Source organism: Drosophila ananassae, chromosome 2R (assembly GCF_017639315.1).
Source record: "Drosophila ananassae strain 14024-0371.13 chromosome 2R, ASM1763931v2, whole genome shotgun sequence".
Classification (NCBI taxonomy): Eukaryota; Metazoa; Arthropoda; class Insecta; order Diptera; family Drosophilidae; genus Drosophila; species Drosophila ananassae.
In genome coordinates, this window is record NC_057928.1 from 17,856,157 (window position 1) to 17,883,125 (window position 26,969).

The 26,969-nt window shown below is 43.5% G+C and overlaps 2 protein-coding genes across 6 annotated transcripts in view; one reads left to right on the top strand and one right to left on the bottom strand.

Moving 5' to 3' along the window:
- Positions 1 to 2,650: 2,650 nt before the first annotated feature.
- On the bottom strand, positions 2,651 to 10,622 carry LOC6493108 (protein spaetzle 5). Of its 2 annotated transcripts, XM_001957024.4 has the most exons (6): positions 10,279 to 10,622; positions 7,811 to 7,955; positions 7,591 to 7,745; positions 5,477 to 5,746; positions 4,907 to 5,422; positions 2,652 to 3,196 (listed from the first exon to the last, which is right to left on the bottom strand). In XM_001957024.4, the coding sequence occupies exons 2-6, from the start codon at positions 7,871 to 7,873 to the stop codon at positions 3,028 to 3,030; spliced, it is 1,173 nt and encodes a 390-aa protein (XP_001957060.1). In that variant the 5' UTR covers positions 7,874 to 7,955; positions 10,279 to 10,622; the 3' UTR covers positions 2,652 to 3,027. The 2 variants fall into 2 exon arrangements, with proteins under 2 accessions (XP_044570312.1, XP_001957060.1); XM_044714377.1 differs by lacking the exon at positions 10,279 to 10,622 and having other exon boundaries at positions 2,651 to 3,196; positions 7,811 to 7,932.
- Positions 10,623 to 13,253: 2,631 nt separating this feature from the next.
- Positions 13,254 to 26,969, top strand: part of LOC116654470 (potassium voltage-gated channel protein Shab-like) — a 34,815-nt gene continuing 21,099 nt past the window's right edge. For 2 of the 4 annotated variants that reach the window (XM_032454408.2, XM_032454411.2), the window contains exons 1-2: positions 13,261 to 13,351; positions 16,014 to 16,208. The gene's annotated coding sequence lies outside the window, so the exon portion shown is untranslated. Of the gene's footprint in view, positions 13,352 to 15,314; positions 15,412 to 16,013; positions 16,209 to 26,969 lie in introns of those variants that run through there. The other 2 variants (XM_032454410.2, XM_032454409.2) reach the window with 2 other exon arrangements.

Sequence of the window (26,969 nt, forward strand, 5' to 3'; positions counted from 1 at the left end):
AATATGGCCTTCTCTTTCCGCCATGTTCCTTGTTGTTCTTATTGTTGTTGCTGATGAAACTTCAGCTGCCCCCGATGTTGTTGTTGTTGGTTTTTTTCTGCTTCTTTTCAATGGGCGGTGGTATCAGCGGGCGGGGGTCGGTCAGGGGATCTGGACATTGACCGTCCTTAGAGGAGCCTGGCAGTGGTTGCCGATGTTGTTGCCAAAGTCGAGAGTTGCAGAGACCCACACGAATCCTCACACAGAAAATAATTAAGAACTGTATTTAACCACAAAGACATCATCAAGTTTTAGGATCACAAATCTCAAAAAAAGGATACTATCTTCCTCAACTTCCTAAAAATATATAGAAACTATACTCTCCAGAATCAGAATTAATTGAAATTGTACCAATTTCTACTTGCCAATCCGTTCTATTATTATTTTTTTGTTGTGGATCTATCCTTACCTGATTTGTGAATGTCCTTCTACCTGGGACTCTCGACGGCGTATTGGGAACAATAGTTTTCCCTTCCATGATGCTAATCATTGCTAAAACTCCGTACAATACATGCATGCCAGTAGCTCCGGCTCTGTCTCTGCGAAGCCCCGTCTCTCTCCGTCCCACAGGACTCGCAGGACAATTTAACCCTCGGCAGAGTCACCGGGTGTGAGATGATCCACAATAGAGCCCAGTGGGTGGGTGCGACCCACTGTGCCAGTTCGAAGGCCCACTGTGTGCCTGGCCCGGTTGGTCCGTAAATTTCCACAACAGGTATGAAAACGGAAAGTATTTAGTTGCAGCAGTTCGAGAGGCTGTTGCCCCTTCGGTTTAATTGAGATTTTCGCCCATGCAAATGCCTGAACTTTGACTTATTACCCGGAAATATTGCGTTGCAGGACTATGAATGAGGCTGGAGTCATATTTTTGGCAATGCAAGGGTGTGTTTATATTTATCATGTCATTTGGGACAGGCCTGGAATTGCATTTGATAGGGGATTTTAAAGGGGGATAGGAAATTGGGGAGAGAATTCATAGCTGAAGGATAAGAAATAACATTTTTGTACTCTTTATATACTTTAAGAGGGAACTACTCCATTACGAGTCGTATACTTAATATACGATATTACCGTGATACGAATTACGATAATATCAAATGCGATAATTATAATTTACGATAAAATATAAAGAAAAAATGTTTGCTCTAATTGGACAATATATTAATACATTATATAATTAGATCGGGAAGGTATTGGCCAAGTTATAAAAATTTTGCCATTACGAAAAGTAAAAAATTTGTAACGGTGTTTTGATATTCATTATTTGGCCAAAATCTGAACTTTTCACCCACTTTTAAAGTATTATCTTAAGTATTTCTTAACAGATTTGAAAACGGAATACCATTTATAAATCAGAACTTCATTCCCCTTCGATCTGCATCAAAAGTTGAGAAAAATCCAATAAATAAATTTTGGCCCAATATTTGACAAAAATCATGATGGTACCCCTTTGAAAAATTTCGAAAAATGAGTCCAAAATTTTGTGGCCAGCTTTTACCGCCAAAAAGTATAACTTGAAGAGCCAAGCTCGGGAAGGTATAACATTCCTTGATCTGACAAGAATTGGCGGAAATATGGTCACCTTAAGTGGTCCTTATACTAGATTTGCAGGACCTTCATTCCTGAAAATATCTGTAGCGCCTTTTAAATAAAAAAACATATCCTTCAAAAGTAGTTTTATTTAATCAACGATATTCGGGATGGAGATACACAGTTTTCATGGGAGAGTATGTCCTTGGGTTTGGGTCCTCGCAGCTGCAAGATCATCATTGGAAGGAGAGCGTGTTCCATCGCCCACAGTCTGTGATCCATCCTTAGACTCTCGCAGCAGAAAAAATTCGTCCTGCGGCTTCAAGATGTTCAGGTGATGTCCAGGATGATGTAAGTTTTTGCAATATCCGGTGGCAGAAGAAACAATAAAACACCAAACCTAGTGGCGAAGCAAGAGTCATTGTAACCTGGAGATACAGAACTTAAGTATGAGTATTTCCGCACATAATTCTACCAAAGATATCGACTAAACTTTAATCATGCTTGTAAACTTTCTCTTGGGTAGCCATCTGGACACTCCGTATAATAATAGAGCCAGTCATACATCATCGGACCAAATCATCGGCCTCGATACCATATTATGCACTCCTTTTAGCCTTTCCCCCTCAGCAGAGTGGCCCTGGCCCCTTTACTGTTGAGCCGCGTTTCGTGCGCGTGACACCTGATGTTATTTTACGATTATTGCTTCTGGATTTATGGAAAGCAATTGCATTTTCAGGAGCAGCAACAGCAGCAGGTGTTGTTGCAGCTAGATGTTGCTGTTGTTGCTGCGGCGGTGCGGAAGTTATCAATTCGTTATTTCACAATTAAAACTTGTGACTGCTCTCGGGGCTGTTGTACATCTAAGAGAATAACTTCAATATATTAATTAAAAACCACAAAATCCGATTTTAGTCTATGCCCCGTGGCTCTGGTAGAGATTGTAATGGGAAATCTTTCTGTGTAATTGAAAATAGCTGATGGGGAGCTGATGTGAGAGAGGGGATAGAATTGGTTTATTATCGTTAATAAAGTTATATGACAACAACTTACCTCTCTTAATATGTTTATACCTTAGAAAATAAAAGCCACTCACATTTTATTTTAACTCGAAGAAAACATGAGCTCGAATAGGTGTTTATTTGATGTCCATTAGCTTCACAGGGTAAGACTAATTCTACTATACAGAACAGAAAAAGGATTTGCGGGCATAGAATCCAATTTTAGGGGGGCCGCACTCGATGTTTTCGATTTTAAATTACATTTTTAAGAACTACATTGTGTGTGTTTTGTGTGTAACTATATATGAGAGAGATTGTTTTTGTTTTGAGTGTGTGTTTTTGGGTGTGTGGCTTGTGTTGCGCTTTTGTATCATTCAGTTATCAGATATGATTTTGCAAAAATCGCATCGCCATCCTCCTCGGTCACCAGCTCGTCCTTGTGCGGATCCTGACACATTTAATTGGCGGCTATCGTGCAGACGCAGCAACTGGGAAACCAGAACGTGTCCGTGTACAGATTCTGCCCGTTGCCCTGGAGCGCAATTAAGCGTTTTTGCACAAACTTCTGCTCGCATCTCGAGTTGTAGCCGTTGGGCAGTTCGCACAGGTTGGAGCAGGTGTTCGAGCTGAAACGATAAAGCGGAAAACGGAAAGAATTGGACTCGGTTACTGTAAGTGCGGAATGCGAAATGCCAAATGCCAAATGCTAAAAATCAACAATTGCTCCGAATTTAGTTGTGGGCTGCCTACATAAATAAACCGCGCCGGCTGCGTCTCTTAGGGATGGGGGCAGGCTTGCAGGGGAAAGAAATCCAGAAAGGAGGATCTGGAGTCGCAGGCGGAGCCAGAGTTGAAAGTTTAACGAACTCGTTAAAACGGGAATCGTACGTAATTGATAAGGAGTCGCAGACCAGGAAGGAGCAACGGTATTCATACACAGAGGGAAATACTTAGTAGATAAAAACAAGGATCTAAAGAGTTGAAAGGTATAACTATAAGGTTTGTCAATCAAGCTAAGAAATCGTTAGCTGACTTTTACATATTAATAGTCCTTTAGGTGCTCTAAACCTTTTTATTTCTCTGTATTTTAGCTCCCAGCTGGTTCTTTTGGCCAAGATTTATGCGCGCCTGCGTAGGTACTCAATTTGGTTAAACAAATTGCGCCAAGTACGGGGCTCAGAGCTGCCAACAAGTGGCGTTAGAGGAGGGAAAGGTTAAGAGGACGAAGGGGGACGGTCAGGACGAAACGGCCAACAATTAGAGCAACGCATTGACCCAGCCCGGAGAACCAGACCAGGTCTCACCCCCTTTTCGGGCATTTGTTTGCGCTTTTTCAGAGCGTTTTCAGAGTGTTGAAAGGTTTTTGAGTAGTTAACGCATCCAAATAAAAACAAAACGAGGAAGGGGGAACGACAAGGGCGATGCGAGGGGATAAAAAATAAAACACAGGGGACAAGGATAAGGCCTAATGGCATCCTGCCCCGGCATTCCCATGGCTTGCACTCCCTTTGGGGTGTGATAATTCGTTTAACCGCAATTATGACACCGAATAAACGGTCTTAGTTCGACCTGCACTACCACGTGCCCAGTGCGAGAGAGACGGCCAGAGAGGGAGTGAGGGAGAGGGAGCGACTTCCCCTAACCGGTCTAAAAAGAAAAAACCAAGGGGGAACTTTGAACGTCCCGCTGCGAAAAATGGGAAAGGGGATGCTGCCAATACCTCTCCTCGAATCTGATTGAAAGTCCTGATACTAGGCCAGGGAAGAGTCAGTGGGCGGGCCGGGAAAGGCTTCAAATAACGACTGCAAATTGCAACTTCAAGTATACTTCTCGGCTCATCCCCTAATGCAATTTAATTGTAATTGCAATTATGAGCAGAGGTACAAAAACCAATCCATACTTCAATTATTAGAGTCTATAATAAGGGTCAAGAAACTCTAAAAAATGATTCCTTTTTTTGGAGTAGCTAGGCAATGAGCTGTATTCTCAGTATAACTATGCATTTTCGTAAGTTTATATTTCCCGAAAAGCTAGTTAGATGGTTATATTTTGACTTTTAAAAACCCGTTTGTGAATTTTTAAACGGCATTGCTATTTTCCAGCACTTCCAAGAGATGTTAGCCATGTCCAACACCATTTTGTGACAAATTTATTTACAGGGTCGTGTCTTGGCTAAGAGTGGAAGTATGGTGTAAATTGTATGTAAAAATATATAGCAGAAATTTAAATGTATTTAAAGACTGGAAAAAAAAGGTGGCCTTCACCTCCCTAAGAAGCCGGTGGACCTCTAGATATAACGGTCCGGAAGCCCATAAGTCATACATCCCCCTACTCACGCGCACAGCTCTGCCTTCACCATCTGTCGGGCAGTGTTCTGCTCGTTGACCACAAACATCCAGTTGCCCCGACTGTTGAGAGCCGCCTGGGGAGTGATGAACTGCGAGGTGGTCTGGCAGAGCGTCGAGCGTCCAGGACTTTGGCGCTTGGTGCGCGAACGCTTCCTCAGCGGCTGGGCATTGGGCGTGTCGACGCCCACAATGTCCAAGAGATCCATGTTGAGCGAGACATCGCGCTTGCTAAGCGGGTGCTCCTCCTCTTCCTTCTCCTCCTCAAGCTTCTCCTCCTGCTTGTCCTCCTTCGTCCCCACGTCCTTCTCCACCGGTTGCTCTTGGGGCTTGTCCACCTTGCGACTGAGATCCCTCACCAAACGCTTCAGCCAGAGCGTGGCATTGTACGGAGTGGACTTGCCGCCCTGGTTGAAGAACAACTGCCCCCCGGAAGTGGAGGCGCCACCTTGATATCGCGGTCCAGAACGATGTCCTCCGCCTCCAGAGGATGTGTACAGCAGATACCTGTAGATAGAGGATTATAGTTTCTTAATTCTATCCATTTTTTGGGAAACTCACGTTGGCGCCTCGGTGGATGGGCTGCTGGCAAAGTAGGAGTTCCCGCCACCACCGCCTGCCGCTCTTTGGGGCGTACCGCCGAAGGGAGTCTGGTAGTTGTAGCCATTGAAGTCCTGGCCGTTGGGATCGCGTGTCGGAAAGATGGACTTGGGATCGTAGAAGACCGGGGTGTCGTGCCACGCCACTGCTGCAAAGTCCTCCCACGTCTCGTCCACCAGAAGTGTGGCGGCCTCATAGCCCCACTTGCGGACCAGGCTTTTGATGAGATACCTGTGGAGAAAATAAACTCTTCAATATCTTTATCTTTACCTTCACATGTGCGTAATTTTTGAGTATGACCTGTTTTTCGAGGTGCCCCAGTGGAAAACAATGGATGATGCAAGAGTGCCTGGGAAAGCGAATATCATGCACTTGTGGAAGCACTTGTTGATGCCACCGACTTATGCAAGTCACAGCCCGACTGACTGACAAGTGCCAGAAATCGCCGCGGAAATGGTAATTGCGGAGTTGCCCAAGCCAAATCAAATATGAGTATCATAATTAATATGCGGCCCCAGGGAGGAGGGGCAGACATCGTAAATAATAAATTGGCATGGCCGGAGTTTATATTTTTTTCACAAATTTTGCTTCTGTTATCAACGTGCATCGCATGCCCATCACGTGCCACTGCCACCCGAAACTGCCACAGAGAAAGGTGTAGGTTACCGGGGTCGAGGGCGGAGGCAGACCCCACCTATAGTCACAAAAAAAAAACCAGCTTCGGGCTTTCCCATACGATATCTGGCTGTTTGTTTATTTTCGGGTGAGAATTATGCAACGCACAGAAATTCCAATGCAGGCTTTGTAATAAAAATGCCTATTTAATTGCCCAGTCGGCGCCGAGGGCTTATCAAGCCATTTGAATTACCATTACCGCCTAACGCACATTTTATTTAAATGCGCGTCGAAGAAATTCTCTAAAAATAGCAGACTGGTTAGTCTCGAGACCCGCGCGGAGGCGGATGAAAAGCTGAGACCTAAGACAAAAGATGCATTTTTGGGGGAAACCCAACTAGCACCTTGAATAGTGGATGCTCTTTCGAGGGAGAGTTACCCAAAGTTACTGCAAGATATTTATGTAAAGGTCTTAAACATCTTGAATGTATATCTTTTTATATATCTTCTACACCACAAACAAGCAGAATTTAGGAATATTTTTCTCAAATATTATTCATAAATTCGCACCAAACATAGGGGGGCATATCCGAAATACACTAGCTCACGCGCCAAGTGCCGGTCTGAGCAACTTATGATGCCCCGAAGACACGATTATTCATTGGAGGCATTCATAAATATTCGAGAAGCACGCGGCCAGTCGTTGTCTTGCTGGTCTCACCGTCGCCAAAAGATTTTCGAGTAGAGTTGTAGAAGCCGAGCGGAGCCGGAGCCGGAGCCGGAGCCAAACAAAAAGTGTCTTGAACTGTCAATTCAAGTTTATTGGGTCAAGGAGCTCCCCCCGCCGGCTGTTAGATGACTGAGAGGAGCATCAACTCGAGCATCTCGAGTATCTCGGCATCTCGAATCCGAATCCGAATCGGAGTGCTCTCGTCGCGGAAGCACCACCAACAATAGATACTCGGATAGCTAGATACTCACTCGTCCGACCCGATCCGCACGCCGTATGCTAATAATAATGGGATGCCGCCGGACAAGTTTCGATTTCGTTAGCGAATTCAAGTTGAAGCCGAAATTGTCTCGTGGCCAAACATTTGTTTGAAATGCATTCGTATGAAGTGGAATTGATTGGGTCTGCAGTTGTTTTAAATTTGATTTTTGATAAATCCAACATCGCGTCTTAATAATGATGTCGTTTGGTATTGGCTTTTAACTTCGGATTGACTATCTTAAGTTTGTTTCACTCTTATCTGTAAATGACTTGCGAGATATTAAACCTTTGTATGTTTAGGATTTATTTATTTTAAGGTTGGAGTGAAAACATTGGCTTTTGTTCAGTAGGTTTAACAATAGTAATAAGAACCCTTTTCTACAGAGGGTTAGCCTTTATTTTAATTACTCTTAAAGAGTCCCCTAATTTATAATGAATATGATGAACATTTTAATGATTTTATACTCACGTGGGATAATTATCGACATGCTCGCAGTACGTCTTCCCGGGCCGGGCACAGGTAGGCGTCTGTCCCGGGGGGGCCGGAAGGAATTGGCAAGGCGGCGCGCCGTACAATCCGCATGGCGGGGGCGAGCTGTGGGCTGCTACAGTATAAGCTAATATCTGTAAGGGACTCTCATTAGTATTTCGATCTTATCCGATCCCGTACCGGGAATATCAGTACTCACCACATAGGACAGGAGAACGCGGTTACAACTAGAAGCGGGCGGACATTTAATACTCTTTGTCATTGTCAATTCATTCGGCGTCGATTTGCATTTGCATTCGACTCGATTGCGATTCAGCAGCTGTCCTCAGCGGGTAGTCGGAAATCTGAAGCGAAAGAGAAACTGCCGTGAATTATTTGGCCAAATATTAGTCGGGAATTGCCAAGAAGAAGTCGCACAAAAGTGGCAGGTTCGCACCACAGCTCGTCATTTCCATGGGGACTCTTTTGAGTCAGACAGTTGCGAAAAAGACATTTTCATGAGGCGTTTTCGGGCGTTTTCCGCAAAACAAATGTTTGCCCAGCAAGTGCTCGTTTTACGGCCCAAATAGTAGGGGGTTACTTGGGGCACATTGTCAAGATAAACAATCAACAACCGAGACAATAACATAAACACCAGAAACACGGACAATGCGGACAATACGGACAGCCTTGTACAAAGTACAACAAACAAGCAGCGGACCGAACAACTCCCGTAAATAGCGAAAATAAATTGGCAAAAAGTGAAAGTGACGAACAACAAGATTAAGTATACGTAGATTAAGTATACGCCATGTTGGATAATAGACAGGTCACGCCCACAGCCCACAGCCACCAGGCATCGTGGGGGCGTTTTCAATTGGCAACCCGACCTGTCAGCTAATGACAATATTTATAAACTCTAATGATTTGTTGGCATTGCCCACTGACATCCAAATGACGGTAATAAAGTCACGAAAGAAGTGGAGCTTCCCCGCCAAATAATAGACTTTAAATGGGGGAGTGAAAAATTCCCATTTCGGAAACTGTAACTAAATTAATCGCTTGTCAAAAAATAGTAATTAAAAGTTAAACTTCCCCACACAATACCACAGGTAGTGCTTTATTATTTCTATAATGCTTATTCAGTACAACCTATCAGATCGAAAGCACTCGCAGTGTCAAAGCCAGAAACCGGATTTCGTGTCAAGCCATGCTTTACTTTTTAAGTTTGTTTTTTTATAAATCTATAACACAATTATTTATAGAACAAAAAAAGCAAAAACACTTTGCTCTCGAGCCAGACAGCCAAGAATTAAATGGAATTTATTGTGATAAAAGAACACCTGCCACACGCTGGGATAGGATTTCCGGGATCACAGGCTCTTTGGCCAGTTTCGAGCAAAACAAATCAGTCAACAATCAAGCTTCAATGACACATAATAGTAAGTTAATGTACACAGAAAACAAATAGTTATAGAAATCAAATCAGACTGTGGAGTATAAGAATTTATAGAAGAAATTCTTTTACTCCACAGTCTGATTTTATTTAAAATTCAAGCCACAATTGTTTGGTAAGTATTTGTCTCAAGCCCTAATATTTTTTCCCTAATATTTTCACAGATTAGTTGTATTTTTTGAAATATCTTCCTAGCCACTAATAGAGTCTTGCACATGGAGCTACATGGAGCTACACCCACGTATGGCTGGTATTTCCCCTCGAGAGCAGAGTTGCGTCAAGCGATCACCTCATAAATCATAAAGTGGCCAAAAGAAGTCGCATTGGGACAGAGTCTGTGAGCCGGAGACAGGCCAAAAGTTTGTCTTACCAATTTATGTGGCGGTGTGTGAGTGTGTTTTATGGTGTGTTTGGGGCCATTTGCACATCATTAGGGCGCCAGGCCAAAAGTTAATGAAATTGTTAAAGATCTTTTTGGCCAAAAGCTCGGCCACGCTAATCCATTGGCTTCGGCATCGTTTTTGGCTGGTTTTTGTGTCCCAAATTGAGTGCTCAAATGGATAGACCTTATTCAATTCCATTTGTTTGAATGATTTGGCCGCAAAATCATCTATCTATATTTAATTGATTATGGCCCGCCTGGTCGCCAGAGCGCCTGAGTAATGATCGATTGTCGGATCTTTATCTCTGTCTCGGGTTGAAAGCAGCAAGACATTCTCGCTTATTCACTCGAATCGAACATTTTGTTTGGGACTCTTGATAGAAATGTGTTGCCATTGCCAGGGTCTAATTGGGATATTAGCAGCCGCAGAAGGAGATGAATGAACTTGAAATACTGCTAATTAATTATATGGGGGGCCTTAATTAAAGTGAACATCTAATGGTTCTTCGATTGCCAAATGCATTTTGGATTTAAAATATTGGCGACTTTGTAACAGACTAGGTACTAATAATGAGATTGAAGTTAGACAAATACTGTAAGCTTCATTATAATTTTTTAGACATATATTTTATGCCTGCATTTGGCTGAGAAATTAACCACGACTTTTGAAGGCCATGGCCAGGTTTTTTCTCCCCCTTTTTATTATATTTTTTTTTGTTTTTATTTGCTTAAAATGTTGTCTGCATTTTGTTGATTTTGTTTTGTGAGCGCTTTGATTTAATTTGTGGTATTTCTTCATTTTTTTCATCGCTCACATGTGTGTACAACAAGCCAGGCTTGTACTACTTACTGGGTGAAGTCTAGCTTGTAGTGATTTAAAGTATTTTTTGTTTGTCGAACTTTTTTGTTTTTAATTCATAAACCTTTTTCACTTCACTTTTTAAATTTCTTCAATTTGATTTTTTGAATTATTTTCTCTTTTTGTTTGTATCACAAATTCACTTGAAAATTCTACAAATTAAAAAACTCAACACGTACCGAAAGACAGCGGCGGAGATTTCGAGTCAAATTTTCGAATTTGAATTTTGATATTAGGCTTTTTGGTTTTTGTTTTCCGTATCGCGCGTTTGGCCAATGCTCACGGCAGAGCAGCTCGTACCCAACTGAGCGCTCTAAGCCAGGCCAACATCAGCTCAGAGGCAAGAGCCCGAGCCCAGAAACAAAACCAGAGCCGAGCGGAGAAAAGCTGAGAAGCGATGGGAATTGTCCGGAGCGTAATTCCGGGCAATCCGCAGATACCAGATACCAGATAGCAGATCGTCCGGCTAATCTCTTAATTTGGCCCGCTCAACTTTGAACTTTGTGGCTTTTTTTGGCCCGTGATTCATTTTCTTTTTGGTTATACGATATGTGCGGTTTTTGGCCCGAATCAAGACCGGAAGTCCAACGGTTCGGGCCATTCATGACGCGCCGCGGAGACAATGAGCCGGGCTTTATTTATTGACAAGTTTTATTGTTTGTTTTACATTGTCGCCAATATGCGAACTGCAATAAGGTGAATTTATTTAAATTGTTAATTTTTTGCCTGGCAATTGTTGGGTGTGCTTTTGTTATTGTTATTGGTGTTGCCGCCGGTTTTGGCCCATAGATACGATTCATTGTTCGGGGCGATGATTTTGGATTTTATGGCCAATGAAGGTCATTTAACAGCTTTTATCTGTCTCAGATTTGTGACTGCTGCCGTTGCCTTTGGCCTGAGACATTGAGGATGCATGGAAATCGCACACATATGGCCATAAGCATTGGCAAGAAAAGGCTTTTAATGGCCAAGACCACGCACAATTGTAGGAGTTACCTCTTTTTGTCGCTTTTGTTGGCGAGCCAAAGGCATTTAAATCAATTTTAGTTATAGTATAGGGTAGCAGGGGTATATATTGTAAGAGTTGTATATTATAGTTACATTTTGAGATGTTTAGGGTGGAGTTTATGGTTTGGTAACACATTTAAGGTATTATCTGTATGAATATATTTTTTATATTGGCCTTCTAGGGTATCTTTCATTCCAATTCCATTAAATAATCTATTATTTATGTTCACAGCTGATTGCCAATAGGCCATGTCCCATAAAGCAAGAGCTTTGCACCCTCATACCTTTCGACGCGTTTTTGGAATTTTATCTTCTGCGTTTAATTTTGGATTTTTTTTCGGGTTTTTTGGTTTTTTTTGCACAACTTTCACAAAAATGACGACCTAGACCACAAGACGTCGACGTCTAGTTTTTTGGCCAGGCAGATAAGTACGGGAAAACCCTTGCCGAAATCACGATTTGGGAGCTCTTATCGAAAATGGTTTTTAATGCGTTTTTAAGTCAAATTAGTGCCTCATCAGCCTGGCCAACTGAGCAGGCTCAGACTCAGATTCGGCTGGAGACTCACTTAAGCCGCTCATTAATCACACTCAAGGTATCGGGACCTAAAATCATTTTATAACACTCCGCCAAACACACACGCTTGTTGCTCTGTTGTTGCACAGATGTGCGTAAGTTTCTTGTGCGTGCTGCCACTCCCCTTGCTTGGCGCCCACCGCCCCCCCCCTTTCGGGGGGCTTAGCGCGGCCATTGCGAAACGTTTAATTAGAGGCTTGGCCAATGAAGCGATCGAGAGGCCCCTGCCCGCCGGGCCAATTGATACCTTGCCATATAATTCGCTGGAGAGTTTGTCCCACTGCCTATGATGGGCCTACCCTGCCCTGCCTGTGACGTAATAGAGGTTTTAGGCTGGCTGGTAATAGTTGGCCATTTTTATGCGTTTCCTCTTGTAAAAACTCTGGGAACTGAGAGTCGTTTCAAAAACGCTAGCAAAACGCGCCAAAGTCGCGGGGTTGTAATCCACGATCGGTAGGTGACAAAAGCTAACTGGTGTGACACGCATGCGGCCATTGTTTATTAAATTCTTTTAAATTTGTAAAGTTTAAGCAAGAATAAAATAGTTAAGAGTGAGTATTTTTATAAATTTATCATTGAAAAACATATAAAATGTATTTTATTATATTTTTTTTGTCATATTTTGAGTTGCAATTTTTTTCAAAATCATGATTAAAGCCAAAAATTGAGGCAAAATTTATTTTTACTTGCCTGCTTCGTTGTTTTGATGCAGATCAAAGTTGAATAGTGTTCTGAATTAAAAATGGTGTTCTGTTTTTGAATCGGTTGCGAAATATTTAAGATACTGGCTATACAGTGAATGAAAAGTTAAGGTTTTAAGCAAAAAAAAAATTAAATCAAAAATATATTCCAAATTTAAGATTTTCTTGCAGAAAAATGTGTATAACTCTTCTAATACTTGGCACATCCAAAAATGTTATATCTTCCCGATCTTAGAAAACCCAGTACTATCTTATTCTATCCAAACCTGGCAACAAAAATTTTCACCCGATTTTCGAATTTTTTTAAAGGGCCATGATCATGATTTTTGGCCAAAAAATTGATAAAATTTTTTTTGTTCTATATTTCTCTATTTTAGATAAATATTGAAGCGGATTGAAGCCATGATTCATAAATGGTACTTTGTTTTCAAATCGGATGCAAATTGGCTTTAATATTCCAGAAAAAGTGAGTCAAATGTTTTTGGTTCCTCACTGGTTTCCTATTTCTAATTTATAGAAGCATTTTACTAAAGCATCTTTATAAAATTTTGAAGCATACCGGCACCCCGTTAGTATGCGCACTCCGCCCCTGGTGGCTTTTGGCAGTGGCGGACTCTCCTCTGCCATCAGCTGGCCGCAAACTCACCACGACGGCGACAGCGACGTCGGCGCCAAAAGCAACGGATCCGGCGAAAGCGGCTCTACGGCGGAAAACTCTCGTGAGGGGCCGTCAAATGCGCTGGGCCACAGCTGAGAACGGACGTGTACGTGTACATGTGGTGGGTGAGAGCGGGTGGAAGTAGAAAGTCGAAACTAGAAAGTCGAGAGCTGGACGAGCGGCGAGTGTCCGTGTAGCCGTATATCCGTATATCCGTGTATCCGTGCATCCGTGTGCCACATGGCGTATACTTAACTTCTCGGGTCGCCAGTCGTTTGTTCTCGGTTTGTGCTTCGTTGGTGTCCGACTGGACAGTCGGTTTGTCACTTAGTCAGTCGGTCAGTCGGCGGCTGACCATCAACTGATACTGATTCGGAATGAAATGCAACTCCTTGCAACATCGCCTTGAACACAAACAAACTCCGACACTCACACACACCCAGAGTCAGAGGCGAGTTCGCGGTGCGTGAAAGTGCAGAGGAAAGTGTGTGAGGAAAATTCGTGAGAAAATGCCAAAAATCCAATGAGGAAAAATTAAAATTTTAAGCCCAACGAGCAAAATAAATCAAGTGTGACACGAAGCAGAAATAAATGAAAAAAAAAAAGTAAAATAAAATAAGGAACGGAGCGAAAGCAAAGTCGCAACACAAATACCGAAACGTATAATCTGAAATCTAAATTTCTTGTGACGCGCGTTCAAAAGTGCAGAAAATGTGGCCATCGCAGTCAATCAATTGATTTTTCTTTGGGGCCGTTCCATCTACCATCTACTGCCATCTCCCAACTACTCGTACCCCAGTATCCCCGCCTGTGTGCCTCACATTAATAATGCTGTGGCAGCGTTCCACAATTTGTATCTCCATCTGGCCACTTACAAATCGGTGGAACTAGAAGATAAACAACAAACCGCCAACAGACAACGAAAACAAATTGCCAAACGGAAACCCAAAAACCCAAAAACCAGATCGCAGCCCAAACGAAGCCCCAAAAACAGGGTCATATGATTGACAATAGGCGATGGGGGGTGGGTGGACTGCTTAACCACAGGGGTGGCTAACATCGCTAACATAGTTGGCGTCAGGCGGGAAAGTCTCAGAGAAAGCCTCTCGAAAGTCTCGGCCCAGACAACAGACGCGGCGTCGCAATAATCATAAAAGCAATAACAGGGCACAAGAAATCATAAATTCATGTGTCAGCGGTGGCTCTTCTTTTTTTTTCCCGGGGCTATGGGGGTGCAAGGGTTGGGGCACCAGCCAGTTCTTAAGGGTGGCTATAAGGCCGGCTGATTATTCATTCAGTAGCTGTAATTAGCCCGGCAGTTGCAGTTGCATGAATTATTTGACAGCCTTTAGTCTAAAAGCCGCAACGCAACTTGGCCAATTAGGCGCATAAGCCGTTTACAGAAAGCCTCCAAAAAAAAACAACACCCATATCAGCGGGCAGGTGGCACACACACACCTACACATGCACACCGTCACGTTTCTCGCTTGACTAAGGTCAAAAGTTGTCTCTCCGAAGATAGTCCCCCAAAACAGCAGAAAAAAAATAAAAAAAAAAATAAAAGCGGATCCCATCTGAACTTGATGCTGTCGCTGAGGCGACCGACGACGCATCGCGAGGCTACTGTCTATTTTTAACAAAAAAGCACGCCCGCACGGCCAATAAATTTTCCCCCAGCCAGCCAGAGGGAAAACAGAGAGAGCTAGAGCGTATATGTAGGCCGAGACATTCATATTAATTAGACTTTGCAAGTGAAAATCTTCTTTCAAAAACTTCAAAACTCATTCTTCCTTTTTTGTGTTTTTTTTTTTTTTTTTTTTTTTTTTGCGGGGGAAAAGTGCGAATGTAGTTGTCAAAAGACACGCACAGGGAAAACAAACCGCAGAGAGAGAGAGAAAGCGGTGGAGAGAGCACAAAGAGAGGGAGAGAGTAGAGTTTTCCAGGCGGCTTGGGCTTTCCAAAATAACACATTCCGTTAGCAAGGATACTACTCGTACAAAGGATTGCAGGCAGGCTTGACATTGGAAGCTACTCGTGTCGCGTCCTTTCGGGCTTTCGGTTTTCGGTTTTCCGCTTTTCAGCTTTTCCTGCTGAGACTCGAGACTCGAGTTTGGAGTTTAACCGACAACGCTTTCAGTTCGTGGCTAGACTTTGGAGCGTGCTGTGCTTGGAAAACTCAGAGTGCGTGAGCAGCGGAAAAGCGGAGTGTCCCCAGAAAAGCCCACTCCCCCAGATACTCCCCACCCTCACAGTTATCCCCTTGCCCCAAACTCACACACACACACACACGCATATTCACTCATAACCGTTTTCCACCAGAAAAGTGTGCTATAAAATCGAAACAATGGAACGCCAAACAAAACAACAGAGCGCATAATAAAAGAATTGAAGTTCATTTGAATTGTGGGCACCGTAAAGTACACCGTACACCGTAGACCGTACACCGTTAAGGGCGGAGAGTTTCGAGAACTCCGAGCTATACGAGCTCCGTCGCGAGTGTTTTCCGCCGTAAAGTAAGGCGTGTACCACCAACACAAGCACAAATACAAACGCAAAGCAACGCAACGCAACGCAAAAGCAAACACAAACACAAATACAAATGCGAAAAAGGAAATGCCTGAGAGGCAGACAGACAGGCTCGCAAAATGGAGAAAAATCAGCACTAGGACTCGCATTACCATAAAGCCCCAAACTTTTTCCGTCCTTTGTTCTAATTTTCGTTTCAAATTCGGATTCTAGAATCTTAATTGCTAAACAAAAGTGTTTCAATTCTCTGTTTTCAGCGCGTGTGTTTGTGAAGCCTAATCTTTGTAAATTACCTGTAATATTGGAAAATGTAAAATAAAATCTATTCCTACGCTCTAACTATAATAAACAGAAAATCAAAAAAGAAACTTAATCAACGCTTAATCCTAAACCCTAAAACTGAAACCAAAACCTATCCGGAGGAAAGTGAAACTTCTACTGCTCTCTAGTCGGTAAGTTATAGAATGTTAGTAGTTTCTGGTAATATGGTAATGCAATCGATATTTCGGCAGCTTTACGACTCAATTAGCGTTTCTAATTCGACATGCTACTTACTTATTGGGCTTTTCCAGCCGACTCCAGAACTCTTTCTCGTGGCTCGTGCGGTTCTGCGGTTGCGGGGCCTTTCCTTTTATCGGCAACAATTACCCGAGCTGAGCAAACACATTCCCCCAAGTTGTCAAAACGGCCCTAATGGCACCTATACGTAGTCCTACTACTGCCCGCCCCCGGCCACGCCCCCTTTGGTACGTGGCCCAGCAGATAAGGAAGGAAAATAATATAATGCTCATGCTAGTTGACAGACAAGCCAATAATCAAGTGATGTGCCGCAAATATTGTGATAAGGCGGCATCCACCTAGGCACTTCCCTCTCCCCCATCCGACCATCCCGCTTCGGCGAAAGTTTTGGAAATTTATGGGCTCCGACAATGGGAGGGCGGGGCCATAAAATATACTTAGTCCAAACATTGCCAGCAGGTGATAAAATTGCTTTAGATGTGTAAACAACAACAATGCACGCCGCTTAATGGGTTGCCAATTTTGGTTCCGTGTTCGGCAAGGCGTGGCCGCCATTCCAGAAGTGCCATCAGAGCTTCCAGAGCAATTTCGGCCAAAGTGAAATGCTTTCGAAGGGATTGACGGGTTTTGATGGGATCCAAGGGAGTTTATTGCTCTTATGAGTTATACACCTCATAGGAACAATCAGAAAGTATCCGTGAATAATTTTCATACCGATTTAGGGAAAGATAATGATTTGTCAATATGGTGTTCCTAGTATTCATATAATTCGTAAAAGAGGTCATATAGGTATATGAAAACCGTCATATAAAATCTATATCTTTGCCACAATTGCTCTGATTAAAGCGGAATACCTCAAAGAAACTATTATCTACAATACTTTTTATAAATTATCTACAATTATTAGCTACAAGATAATCACACTTTAGTTCATAACAAACAAGAATACCCTCTGCTCCGGTGCATAAAAGTTTACGACCAGCAGCAGCTCAGACATTCCCACCAGCAGTAGCTTCCTAGATGACGGCAAAAAGTTGGTCCTGAAGGTTGTCCATAAATTTGGTAACGGACTCCGCGCTTGTACTTATTTATCTTGCCAGTTGCCAGTTAAAAGCCATGAATTGTTTGGCCTGTCAAAATAAATACCAGACTATTGCAGGCTGACATTTTTATTGCAGTCGAAAGATTATTCAGAGTACAGAACGAGTTCTGAATGAAAATTGAAAGCGATCCGGGGACGGAGGCTTCGATTTCATTTGAATTGTTTGTCGGCTTATTGAACCGCCTGACATTTTTCTTTGGGCCTCGATTAAATAACCCAATAGCACATTTGACCCAAAGAAAGTTGAACACTTTGCCTCGTTGACTCTATTTTTTTTTTTTGGCGAGTATTTGTTAATGTTCATGGCCCATTAGGCGACCAAGTTTTGCTTTCATTAGAGCAGCGTAGAATCGTTTATTTGGGCCATTAAAGTTGTTAACTGGATTTGACGCCACTACAGTGTCCCCAGATACCCTGGCCGGATACGTTGGCTTCGGAAGGGGTTTCAGAGCCTGCACATTAGTTATCCCGGATGTGCTTTTTCCTCTCCGGGGATGGCTGGGGGATCCTCTAAGCCTGATGACGTGCATACGTCGAAGGCATGCCTATGTCCTGCGACCCCCTGGTCCCTGGTTTTTTGCCACTTGAGCGGAGTCAGCGGAGCGCGCTTCCATTCATGTTTGGGGGCACATAATCAATATTTGGCAAGGAGCCGAATCGCATATGACAAACAGCGACAGGGCGAGCTACGCGATATACGGTATATGCCTCTGGAGGGGGCCTCTGAGCTCTGGAAGGATGGGAGGGAAGCGGAACCCATTGCCAGCCCATCAGCAAAGTGCATCAGCCCATTGAATTCTGCCCGAGTGGCCTTTTGATGATTTACAAAAAAGGATTTTGTTTTTGCTCGAGCTACCCTTTGCATAAATCAAATTCGCAGAGTTCCTTTGTTCGGGTAATCTGAAAAAATGGCAAGAAATGGCAAAAACGTTTAAGCAAAGGCTGTGTGGAAAATGGATTCAACATTTAGATAGTGGTTAGTGGATAGAATTTAATCTTTAAAATGTTATGGGGATAAGAAATAAGAGTATGCTGGCTTCCACTTCCCTGCTCTACTGATTTATTCAGATTCGGGTTTGGCAAATCAACTTTTTAGTGACTCGCCGGGAGGCGATAAAAATCAATGGCAGCGACAGCCAGCGGGTCTCCGGCTACGGATATTATGGCTCCGCCGTAGTTTTTGGCACACATGCAATGCCCCTCCCCGAGTGCCAGCGTGGGAGTTCAAAAGTCGCCGCTGCATTCTGCAGGTGCAAGTTGCAAGATATTATCGTGGGCGTTCTAGTCGGCGCTCAGACGACAACACAATTGGATTTGCAGTAAGTTGACAGCAGGGTATAGGGGTTGTTGGTAGAGAAGCAAAGCAACTTGAACAGTCAAAAACTTTAGACGCTGCCCCGTATTTGCTATGGGCCTTGTTTGTCAAGGCAGGGGCTGCCAAGAAAACGGCAGCGCGCCACAAATTTTCCCTTTCAATTGGGCAACTGGAGCGGCAAAAGGGAAATCAAAAGGCACTGAAAGAAATAGGTACGAATATGAAGTCATACTTTATTTTCTCCTAAGGATATGGGCCGCAATAAATTTTAGTTCCACGCTGGCTATTCTTATAAATTTTTCTCGAGTGTACAATTTTTGGGCCTCACAGAGCTGTCACAGACTTCTGGAGCCTGCTCCGATTTGAACCTGCCTGCCTGGCAGTCCTGGATCTGCTTGGATTATTTATTTATGTACCTCGAGTGGATTGCATTTGGGCAACGAGATGGAGTGCCAATTGCTCACGCCTTAGGGATTCCGCTTCGATTTGGTGCGCAACGCGGCGTATACGCAATGCGATTAATCTTTGCTTCCAAAGCGAAGCTCATTAGCATGGGAGTGTTGCCTGTAATGCTGCCTCTAATGCTGAACAAAAAAGGAAGAAAATGTACAAAAACCTTGCAAGATTAATTGTGGGTCGTGTCGTTGCTCGTTTTTTGCCTTTTCGGCCACTTTGAAGGCTCTTTCGGCCGCTCGTTTCGGCCTAAGTGGCAACGCATTTATGCTAAATGGCCAGCAAAGAATTGTCTGTGGCAACAACTTGAAACTAATTGCCTCTTGACTGTGCCTCCATGTGGGGGACTCTTTGGCCCGCCCACCAGTTCATCTTCCTCCGCAGTCCGTATTCTGTATGCTGTCCCGAGGTCCGTAATTGTTCATGGAAAACTGCACTTAAATACACCACATTACCGGGGAATGTGTGGCAGAATGTGGCAATGCAATTGCTTTTGCGGTGGTGCCTCAATTTGCGATGTGTTGTGGTCTACCTATAATGAGGCAGCATTGGCGGATGAATAGGTAGGGCTTGCAAGATACTACCCGTCCAAAGGTACACACTTTTCCAAACTTTAGGTTAACTAAAATGTATGATGTGAAATATTCAAGACAAAGTTTACAATAGTTTTCAGTAGAAGTTGCTCCAAAGTTTCAGTTAATTTAAACTAATTACTATTGATTCGTGGTACTCCAAGACAGGCCTGAAGTCTGAAAGTTTAGTCAGCAAACCAAAGTTAAATAATTAAAGGCCAAGAAAGCAATTATCCTGATAATCAATCACCGCCAGCTCCAAGCCACTTTCGTCTACCAAATTAAACTCGCGAACGCTTTCATGGAGTGTGATTCTTGGAATCTTGTTGCAGCATCCGCAGCTGCCACTCCAAGCTTCCTCTGGAAGAGAAACCACGCTTTTCCGTCTTTCCTGGGGCGGTAATTGCAGCCCGTTGGGCTGCGTGGGAGGTGACAAGGATGCTGCAGCCACCATTAGCGTCATCAGCATTATGTGGCATGATAATGAAACTTCATGATGGCGTGTTCCTAGTGATAATAAGCACCTAAACATGACTCTCCCACCCTTCTAGTACCATTTCCATTCCCGACTCAGCTCACATGCTGGCGTAATTCTTTTTTAATGGCGTCGAGATTCAATTAAGTGTGGAACCCTTTCTCTTGTCATTGCTGCAAATTAAATGAAAATTCTGCCGTTGGGGCTTGCCTCCTAACAGGCGTTTGATAGGCGAGTGTGGGCGTGGCTCCGTCTGTCTTGCGTATGTTTGTGATATCTTAATAAAGTTAAAAGCGCTGGCGCTTTTTGTTCAAACTTGTTACTGTCATCTGCACACGAGCACGAATACAGGAGTTGAGGAGCGGTTGTGCGCCTTCGAGGGGGACGCAAGGATGCGAGGGGGACAATCGAGGACTTGGCTCAAAGTTTTCGCTTTTTGCTGGCGACATCCTGGCCTGCGCCAGATCAAAGCTGCTCAAGGAAATTGAAAAATAAAATTTTGCACTCCGCCAGCAAGAAAAACACGACCATGGCGGGCACAAAAAAATCGGGCCGAGAAATCTGTGAGGCTGAAACGAGGCTTAAATTTCGTGTTAAAACAGCGAAAAGAAATCCTTAAAAAATTGTCTCTTTTTCGCTGTGACTCTCTCCCCTTGAAATAACGGTCACGGGGGCTTTGTGTCCCTGCCACTTGCCTCCATTGTGTGTATATATGGGTGTATCCTGCTGCGAAGTTGCAGGAAACGCGATGGAAATGTCTACGGCGGATTTTTCTCCATTCCACTCGGGTTGTGTAGCAACGGTCTTGGTTTATTTATGGCACATCTGCTGCTGCACCCAGAGGATGTACTACAGTGTATCCTGGCAGTAAAAGAAACTGGAGTTGGAATGGCTTTTCTGCCTCTTACAGCCAGTCTGGCCTGTGGCGGCAGTTACTTTGCATACATATGAGCGTGTTGCAAGTCAGTTATAGTGGAATATATGGTTCCACTTTTAGTGAAACTGCGACGGCGAGTGCTAAAAGGGAAAAACACCACAGGACACAGGACGATGCACACACACAGACACACTAGCCTGCAGGTGACTGGGCGCCAAGAAGTGACATCTGTATCGTGTATCTTGTATCTGGTATCTCTGGGCATATTTGCACTCAAGGTGCGGCTACGGATGCGGATGCGGATCCTTCCTGTTGCTGTTACACGCCCAGCAGGATACTGTGCTGCCAGGCAACAGAGACAACCTGGCCCACGAATAATTAATAGTGTCTGGGCCCGGTCAATGTGTGCTAACGATTCCAGTTGGATGCCTGGCTCCTGCTACGGTAACTGGAGCTTTTCACAAGCGCCTTCCACCTGTCCCCGTGTCCTGTTTCCTTGCATATGTGTGTGTGTGTGTGTGGGGCTTACTATTTAATGAGCACTCAGCCGCAGGATTCTGTGGGCGTGGGTATTCGTGGCGCATCCAGCGGATTCTGCCAGTCACCGACTAGCAAGGAGAACGAGAACGTGGCGAGGACCTTTGCCTATTTTCATTCGCCTTGAGTGGAAAACTTGGCTCGTGGTTGCTGTTTTACGACGCCGCCTTGCCACTATCCTTTCTGCCTGCCCCTTAGCCACTCTCCGCCCGTTTGGTCCTTGCTCTTTGTAATTTTCTAAATTTACCTTTTGGGTGCATTTACGGCCGTGTGCTATAAATAAATGCCACAGACTGACGGGAATCCTTTTTGTTTTGAAAGTTTTCGAATTAATTTCGCTAAGAGCTCGCTCCTCGGACTCTCTGTCATTCCGACCGCCTTATGGGGGGCATTAAATCGATTCAAATCGAATCATATACATTTCCTTAAATCCACTTGTACCCGCACTCGCCGGCTATCACAAACAAATCAATAAAATTGAAAAGTTTATTTGATTTATAAATATACAAATCAGTTTTTACGAGCACTGCCTCCTATAATTTCCATACGCGGCGCGTACTCACATCCCATCATATCGTAAAATTTATGAAATTATGTTTATGGAAGGCTCCTGGCCAGAAAAAGGGGCAAACAAGCCCATATAATAGAATTCCTTAGACCGTGGGGATCGTCATGATGAAAAACTTCCGCCTCGAAATTCATCGGTGATTTGTTTGTTTGAACGGCCAGATGAGAGCCATGGGGGCTCCGGGGCGCAAAAAATAAATATTAAACTCAAGAAACATAAAACACGATTAATTGTTCATAAATTGATTCTTTCTGCCCTTTCCCATATTTATTTACGGCTTCATCATCATTAATCGGTGCTTGGCCATTTTTTATTCGCGGGCCAAATGGAAATTTGGCCATAAGTTGGATTAGCCGGCAAACGAGCGGCTTTGGGCCAAATCCTGAAATGGCATTACGCCTAATAGGCCCACTACTGAAAAATCCAATTGAAATGGCTGAGTCGGGCACTCGAGTCGAGTGTCGCAAAAACATATTTGTTGCGTGGCAGGAGGAGCTTGTTATTTGAGGTTTACACGGAAAGGAAAATTGTGAATAAGCTATACCACTTTTATTTAACAAATTTTAATATTTAGAAGCTTAATCCAATGCATAAAAAAGTTAATCATCTCTCAGGATTTATTTTAAAATTTAATGTACAATCTCTCCGCATAAACTCTATTCACAGCCAAAGTGTGTGTGCTTGCGATTATGTTGATCCTTCTGCGGCGGTCCTGAGTGTATGTCTGTGTGTGCCTCGCTGGAGAACACTTGAAGCTTTAAGCTTCAGCCGTATAATCACACTCGACACAGTCATCAACATCATTGACGTACTCATCATTGCAGTCATTCGTGGCTCTTCCTCCCGTCTCTAGTTTTCTTAAAATTTTTTGCTTTTTATTCCCACAAGTTTTCGTTTTCCATTTTTTTTTCTTTTTGGGGTGTGAGTGCCAAACACTAGAGTGAAAGATTATCAAAAACTGTTTACTCGTCTCGGAGCTCGAGTGTCGAGTGCTGCCAGTTGGCAGTTGGCTGGGCTTTCTGTTTTTTTTTTTTTGTGTCAGGCACATGTCCTGGCTCTTTTTTCTGCTCACTTGCCACTGACAGATGCCCTTCAACGCTCGCCGCTGTGTAGCCACCCCCTTTGGACATAATTTCCATGAGATTGATTGACAATTGCCGCATTTTGTGGCACATTTGCAAAACAGTTTCCCGCCCGTGGAGCCTTGTATCGATTAGGCCACGGCAGGATGCAGGACGTGCTACAAACACGGCCAGGACACGGCGCTGAGAGCGCTCCTGACAACTGCCCCACCCACTCCGACAACATATTGAGGGTTGTAAACACTCCTTTAAAGTGCTTCTCTAAAGTTCCTGGAACGAAATTTATTGAAATTTTCAAGCAAACTTAAGATAGCTCTCACATTCCTTGCAACTCCCAGCTATGGGTCGTTTCTCTAATTTCTAAACATGTATGTGTAAGCATGGACACACGTTTTTCTCCTTCGCTTTCCAGGCTTTGTTCTAGATTCCTTTCTCTTGGTTTTGCCCTCGAGGATTGTTGCAAATTTGTGTAATTTGCGCCTGCTAACAGGCATTGTGCCACTGCCGCTGCAACTGCACAAATTTGTGAGAAGAAATGGGATGCGTGACTTTGTCCCAGTCCCCAGTCCCTAGACTCCCTAGCTGGGCAATTGCAGGAGATTTCAAAGGAGGCAGCCAGGCAAAAGGCAAAACAATTGTTGGCCTCGGCACATGCGGGCCTGCACTCGGAGAAAGAGCTACATCTACGAGAGCTACGGGAGCTACAAGACATACGAGATTATGAAAAATATATCCCAGTGCATCCCTGTAGCAGAGTGACTCTGTCCCAGGTTATTGTTATTTTGCCAAGAGAGAGCAGCGACAAGTTGCATCCTGGGGATCTGTGCAACATCTTGTTATATTCGCCTGCCAAGCTGACTCCATTGCATCTCGTTTTGACGCTCGTTTCAGTGGCAACAAGAACAAAAAAAGCATTTAATTGTGCACTCGGCAGATGACACAAAGTAAACTGAAATCCCAGCAACAAAAAACTTTCAAATGGAGAGCCATGAGTGGGGAAATGGGTTGCAACAAATTGAAAATTCTTCGGGATTTTGTAAACAAACTGAAATGGTTTTCTCTCTTCTCCTTTTTTTTTGGGGAAAAATTTGTTTCTGCCCCATTTGAAGTTGGTTCGACCCAGTTGATTTAGTCAGAATAACGAAGTGTTTGTTTAAGAAATGAATTTGGAATACTTGGGAATCATTGTTGGAGTACCAGGAAGAATAAATGGTATCTCTTTTTAAGCTTCTGGGGTCTACTAACAAAATATTGTAAAAAACAAGCCAAGAAAATAGCCAGTCTGGCAGAGAATTTCCATTTATCAGGTGGTTTCCCAAAGGCCTATAAATAGCGATTGTTTTCAATGAGATTCCGATTCTGATTCCGATTCCGGGCGCTCTCTTTCGCTCGACGGCCTCTATTTGGGTTAACAAAAATAGATATAGCCGGCGATGCACTCTATCCCCCGTCTCTCTCTCATACTGGCACTCGTCTCACTCTGTTCTTTCTCCGTGTGGGATTTATTTTTGATTTAGCGAAATTGAACAAAACGCTGACCACCAAAATAAACTCTTACTCATGTCGCCTTCGGTGCTCAGTGCTTCGGAGCTTCGGGTGCTTGTTGTGTTTTTTAATTATTTACAAGACAAAAATATATAAATAATTCTGTGACAATCGCTGTGAGATTGTTAATTTTGCATATACCGTGTCATGGTTGTCAACGCTGCGTATGCGCAACGTGAGAGGCCGAGGCGAAGCTGCCCCTTCTGATGTTGTTATTGTTATTATTCTGGCCCATTCACGCTCTACAGTCTTGAGTATAAACAATTCGATTTGTTTATGTACAAATACATCCAAGACTAGGTACTATGGGGGACTTGGGGTGTACAATTTTCCATAACGCAACGAGAACTGTTTATGGATAACATATGCTACTCAGCTAAATCAGCTCTTCCGATACACAACCTATACGGTGGCCATATATTTCTTTTTTTCCTCCCCAACAATTGTTTATTGCAATATTTTGTAGTTCCTTTTTGGCAAGCAAAATGTTCGCTTAAATTTTCAGATAAAAATTTCATTTGCCAACTAGGAAAAGTCATTTTCACATTTTCACAATCGCAAACTGCAGGCAGCCTGCTTTTCTTTGGCTTTTCCCTGCCTTTGCTCTCGGTGGCGTCATCAATTTAAAAATGTTTTCTGATAAGAGCCGCCAGAGGTGGGTGCTTCGAAGGGGGTGTCCTGGAGGAAACGAGAGCACCGTGTATTTTCCATTAATTTTCGCCCGGGAAGGTCACTGTGTTTTGTCGCAAGTTGCAGTTTATTTTAGATGCCTCCCCCTCCCCCATTTCTATCTTCTCTGCAACATTTGTGTAATTTGCACTTTTGGCCGCAGACGCTTGCGAATTTATTTCCGTTTAGATTGTGTCATTTTGGTAATTTTGGCTCTCGGTGCGTATACGCAACGTGTGCATTCGAGTGGGCGTTGCGTATACGCACTTTTTGGCTTGGATATTTTTGTTTGAGCCACCTTTCTACCCTATGATTTCCATTTTTTTGCTAATATCGAAATGCTATTGGCAGAGGTGAGAGGCTTATGGAATTTCTCGCTAATGCCACCTGCCACATGCCACCTTGTCATCTTTAACGCACCGATGGGGCTTTATTGATTTATGTGTTCGAGCCACTAATGACGTCATCAGTGGTTGCAATAAGTAATTGAAAAATAAGTGAAATGCCTGGCTTATTGAAGGGGAAATATGGTTATGGAATATGAAATGCTGTCATGGTTTATGGACTACAATTTCAATAAACTGCAATGTGACCAACCACCTTGAATATCCTTTGTGTGGAGTATGTGACACATCTGCATCCCCCTCCTTCTTCCTTGGAGGCCAACCGGGTCTACCCTTAACGCCCAAATGAAGCGGACGCTGGCCAAAAGCGCGTTTAAACATAAAAACTTAATTATGTGTCAAAAATTGTTGCCGGCTCGTTAACGCAGTGTTCAACATTGCGGCCACGGGCATTTCGTGTTTGTGCATACATTGACGCCACCATCCCTGCTCCCCCTCCTCGCCTGCTCGCCTTTTACCACACCTCTGGACCCCACGTAAGATATTGCAGATGTGTGGAAAATCCAAGCCTGGCGAATGGAAAACGACGAACGACCGCAAACACAGAAACAAAAACAAACAAAAATTGAGCGAGGACATGAATGTAAATAAAAGGGGCGGGGCTGCAGATGCGGCCAGTGGGGTTCTGTTGGCAGGGGGTCGCGGTAGCGGTAGTAGTTGGGGGATGGGGTTTAAGGGATGTGCAGGCTAATAAAAAGTAGCTGTAAAATGGCATTTACGGCATCCAACTACACGAATTTATGGCCCTGTTTTTGCCGGGTAATGCGCAATTAAAACTGCCAAGTGCATTACATTAAATTAAAATTAAAATTAAAAATGGAAATGAAAATGCAATGACAACAAAAGCGCAAACGGCATTCCCATGATAAATTTCACGGCCCTGGCAGATTCAAGATTGAAGAGCCCAGAAACAAGATCGTAAACTGTCCCAGGGACTTATTCTATATGGTCTATATGATGTGTAGGGGAAATCTGAAAACTACATCCAATGATGCCAATGAAAACGGCATTAATCTTTTACATTTCCTCGGTGACCAATTAAAAATAATATTTTGAATTAGCCAAATTATATTGCGGCTGGCTGGTAATTTTTGC

Excerpts from the sequence above, each read along its gene's own strand:
- LOC6493108 (XM_044714377.1), bottom strand. The coding sequence starts at position 7,873 with ATGACAAAGAGTATTAAATGTCCGCCCGCTTCTAGTTGTAACCGCGTT. Across the intron at positions 5,747-7,590 it reads CATGTCGATAATTATCCCAC|GTATCTCATCAAAAGCCTGG; the intron begins GTGAGTATAAAA and ends TTTTCTCCACAG. Across the intron at positions 5,423-5,476 it reads CCATCCACCGAGGCGCCAAC|GTATCTGCTGTACACATCCT; the intron begins GTGAGTTTCCCA and ends CTCTATCTACAG.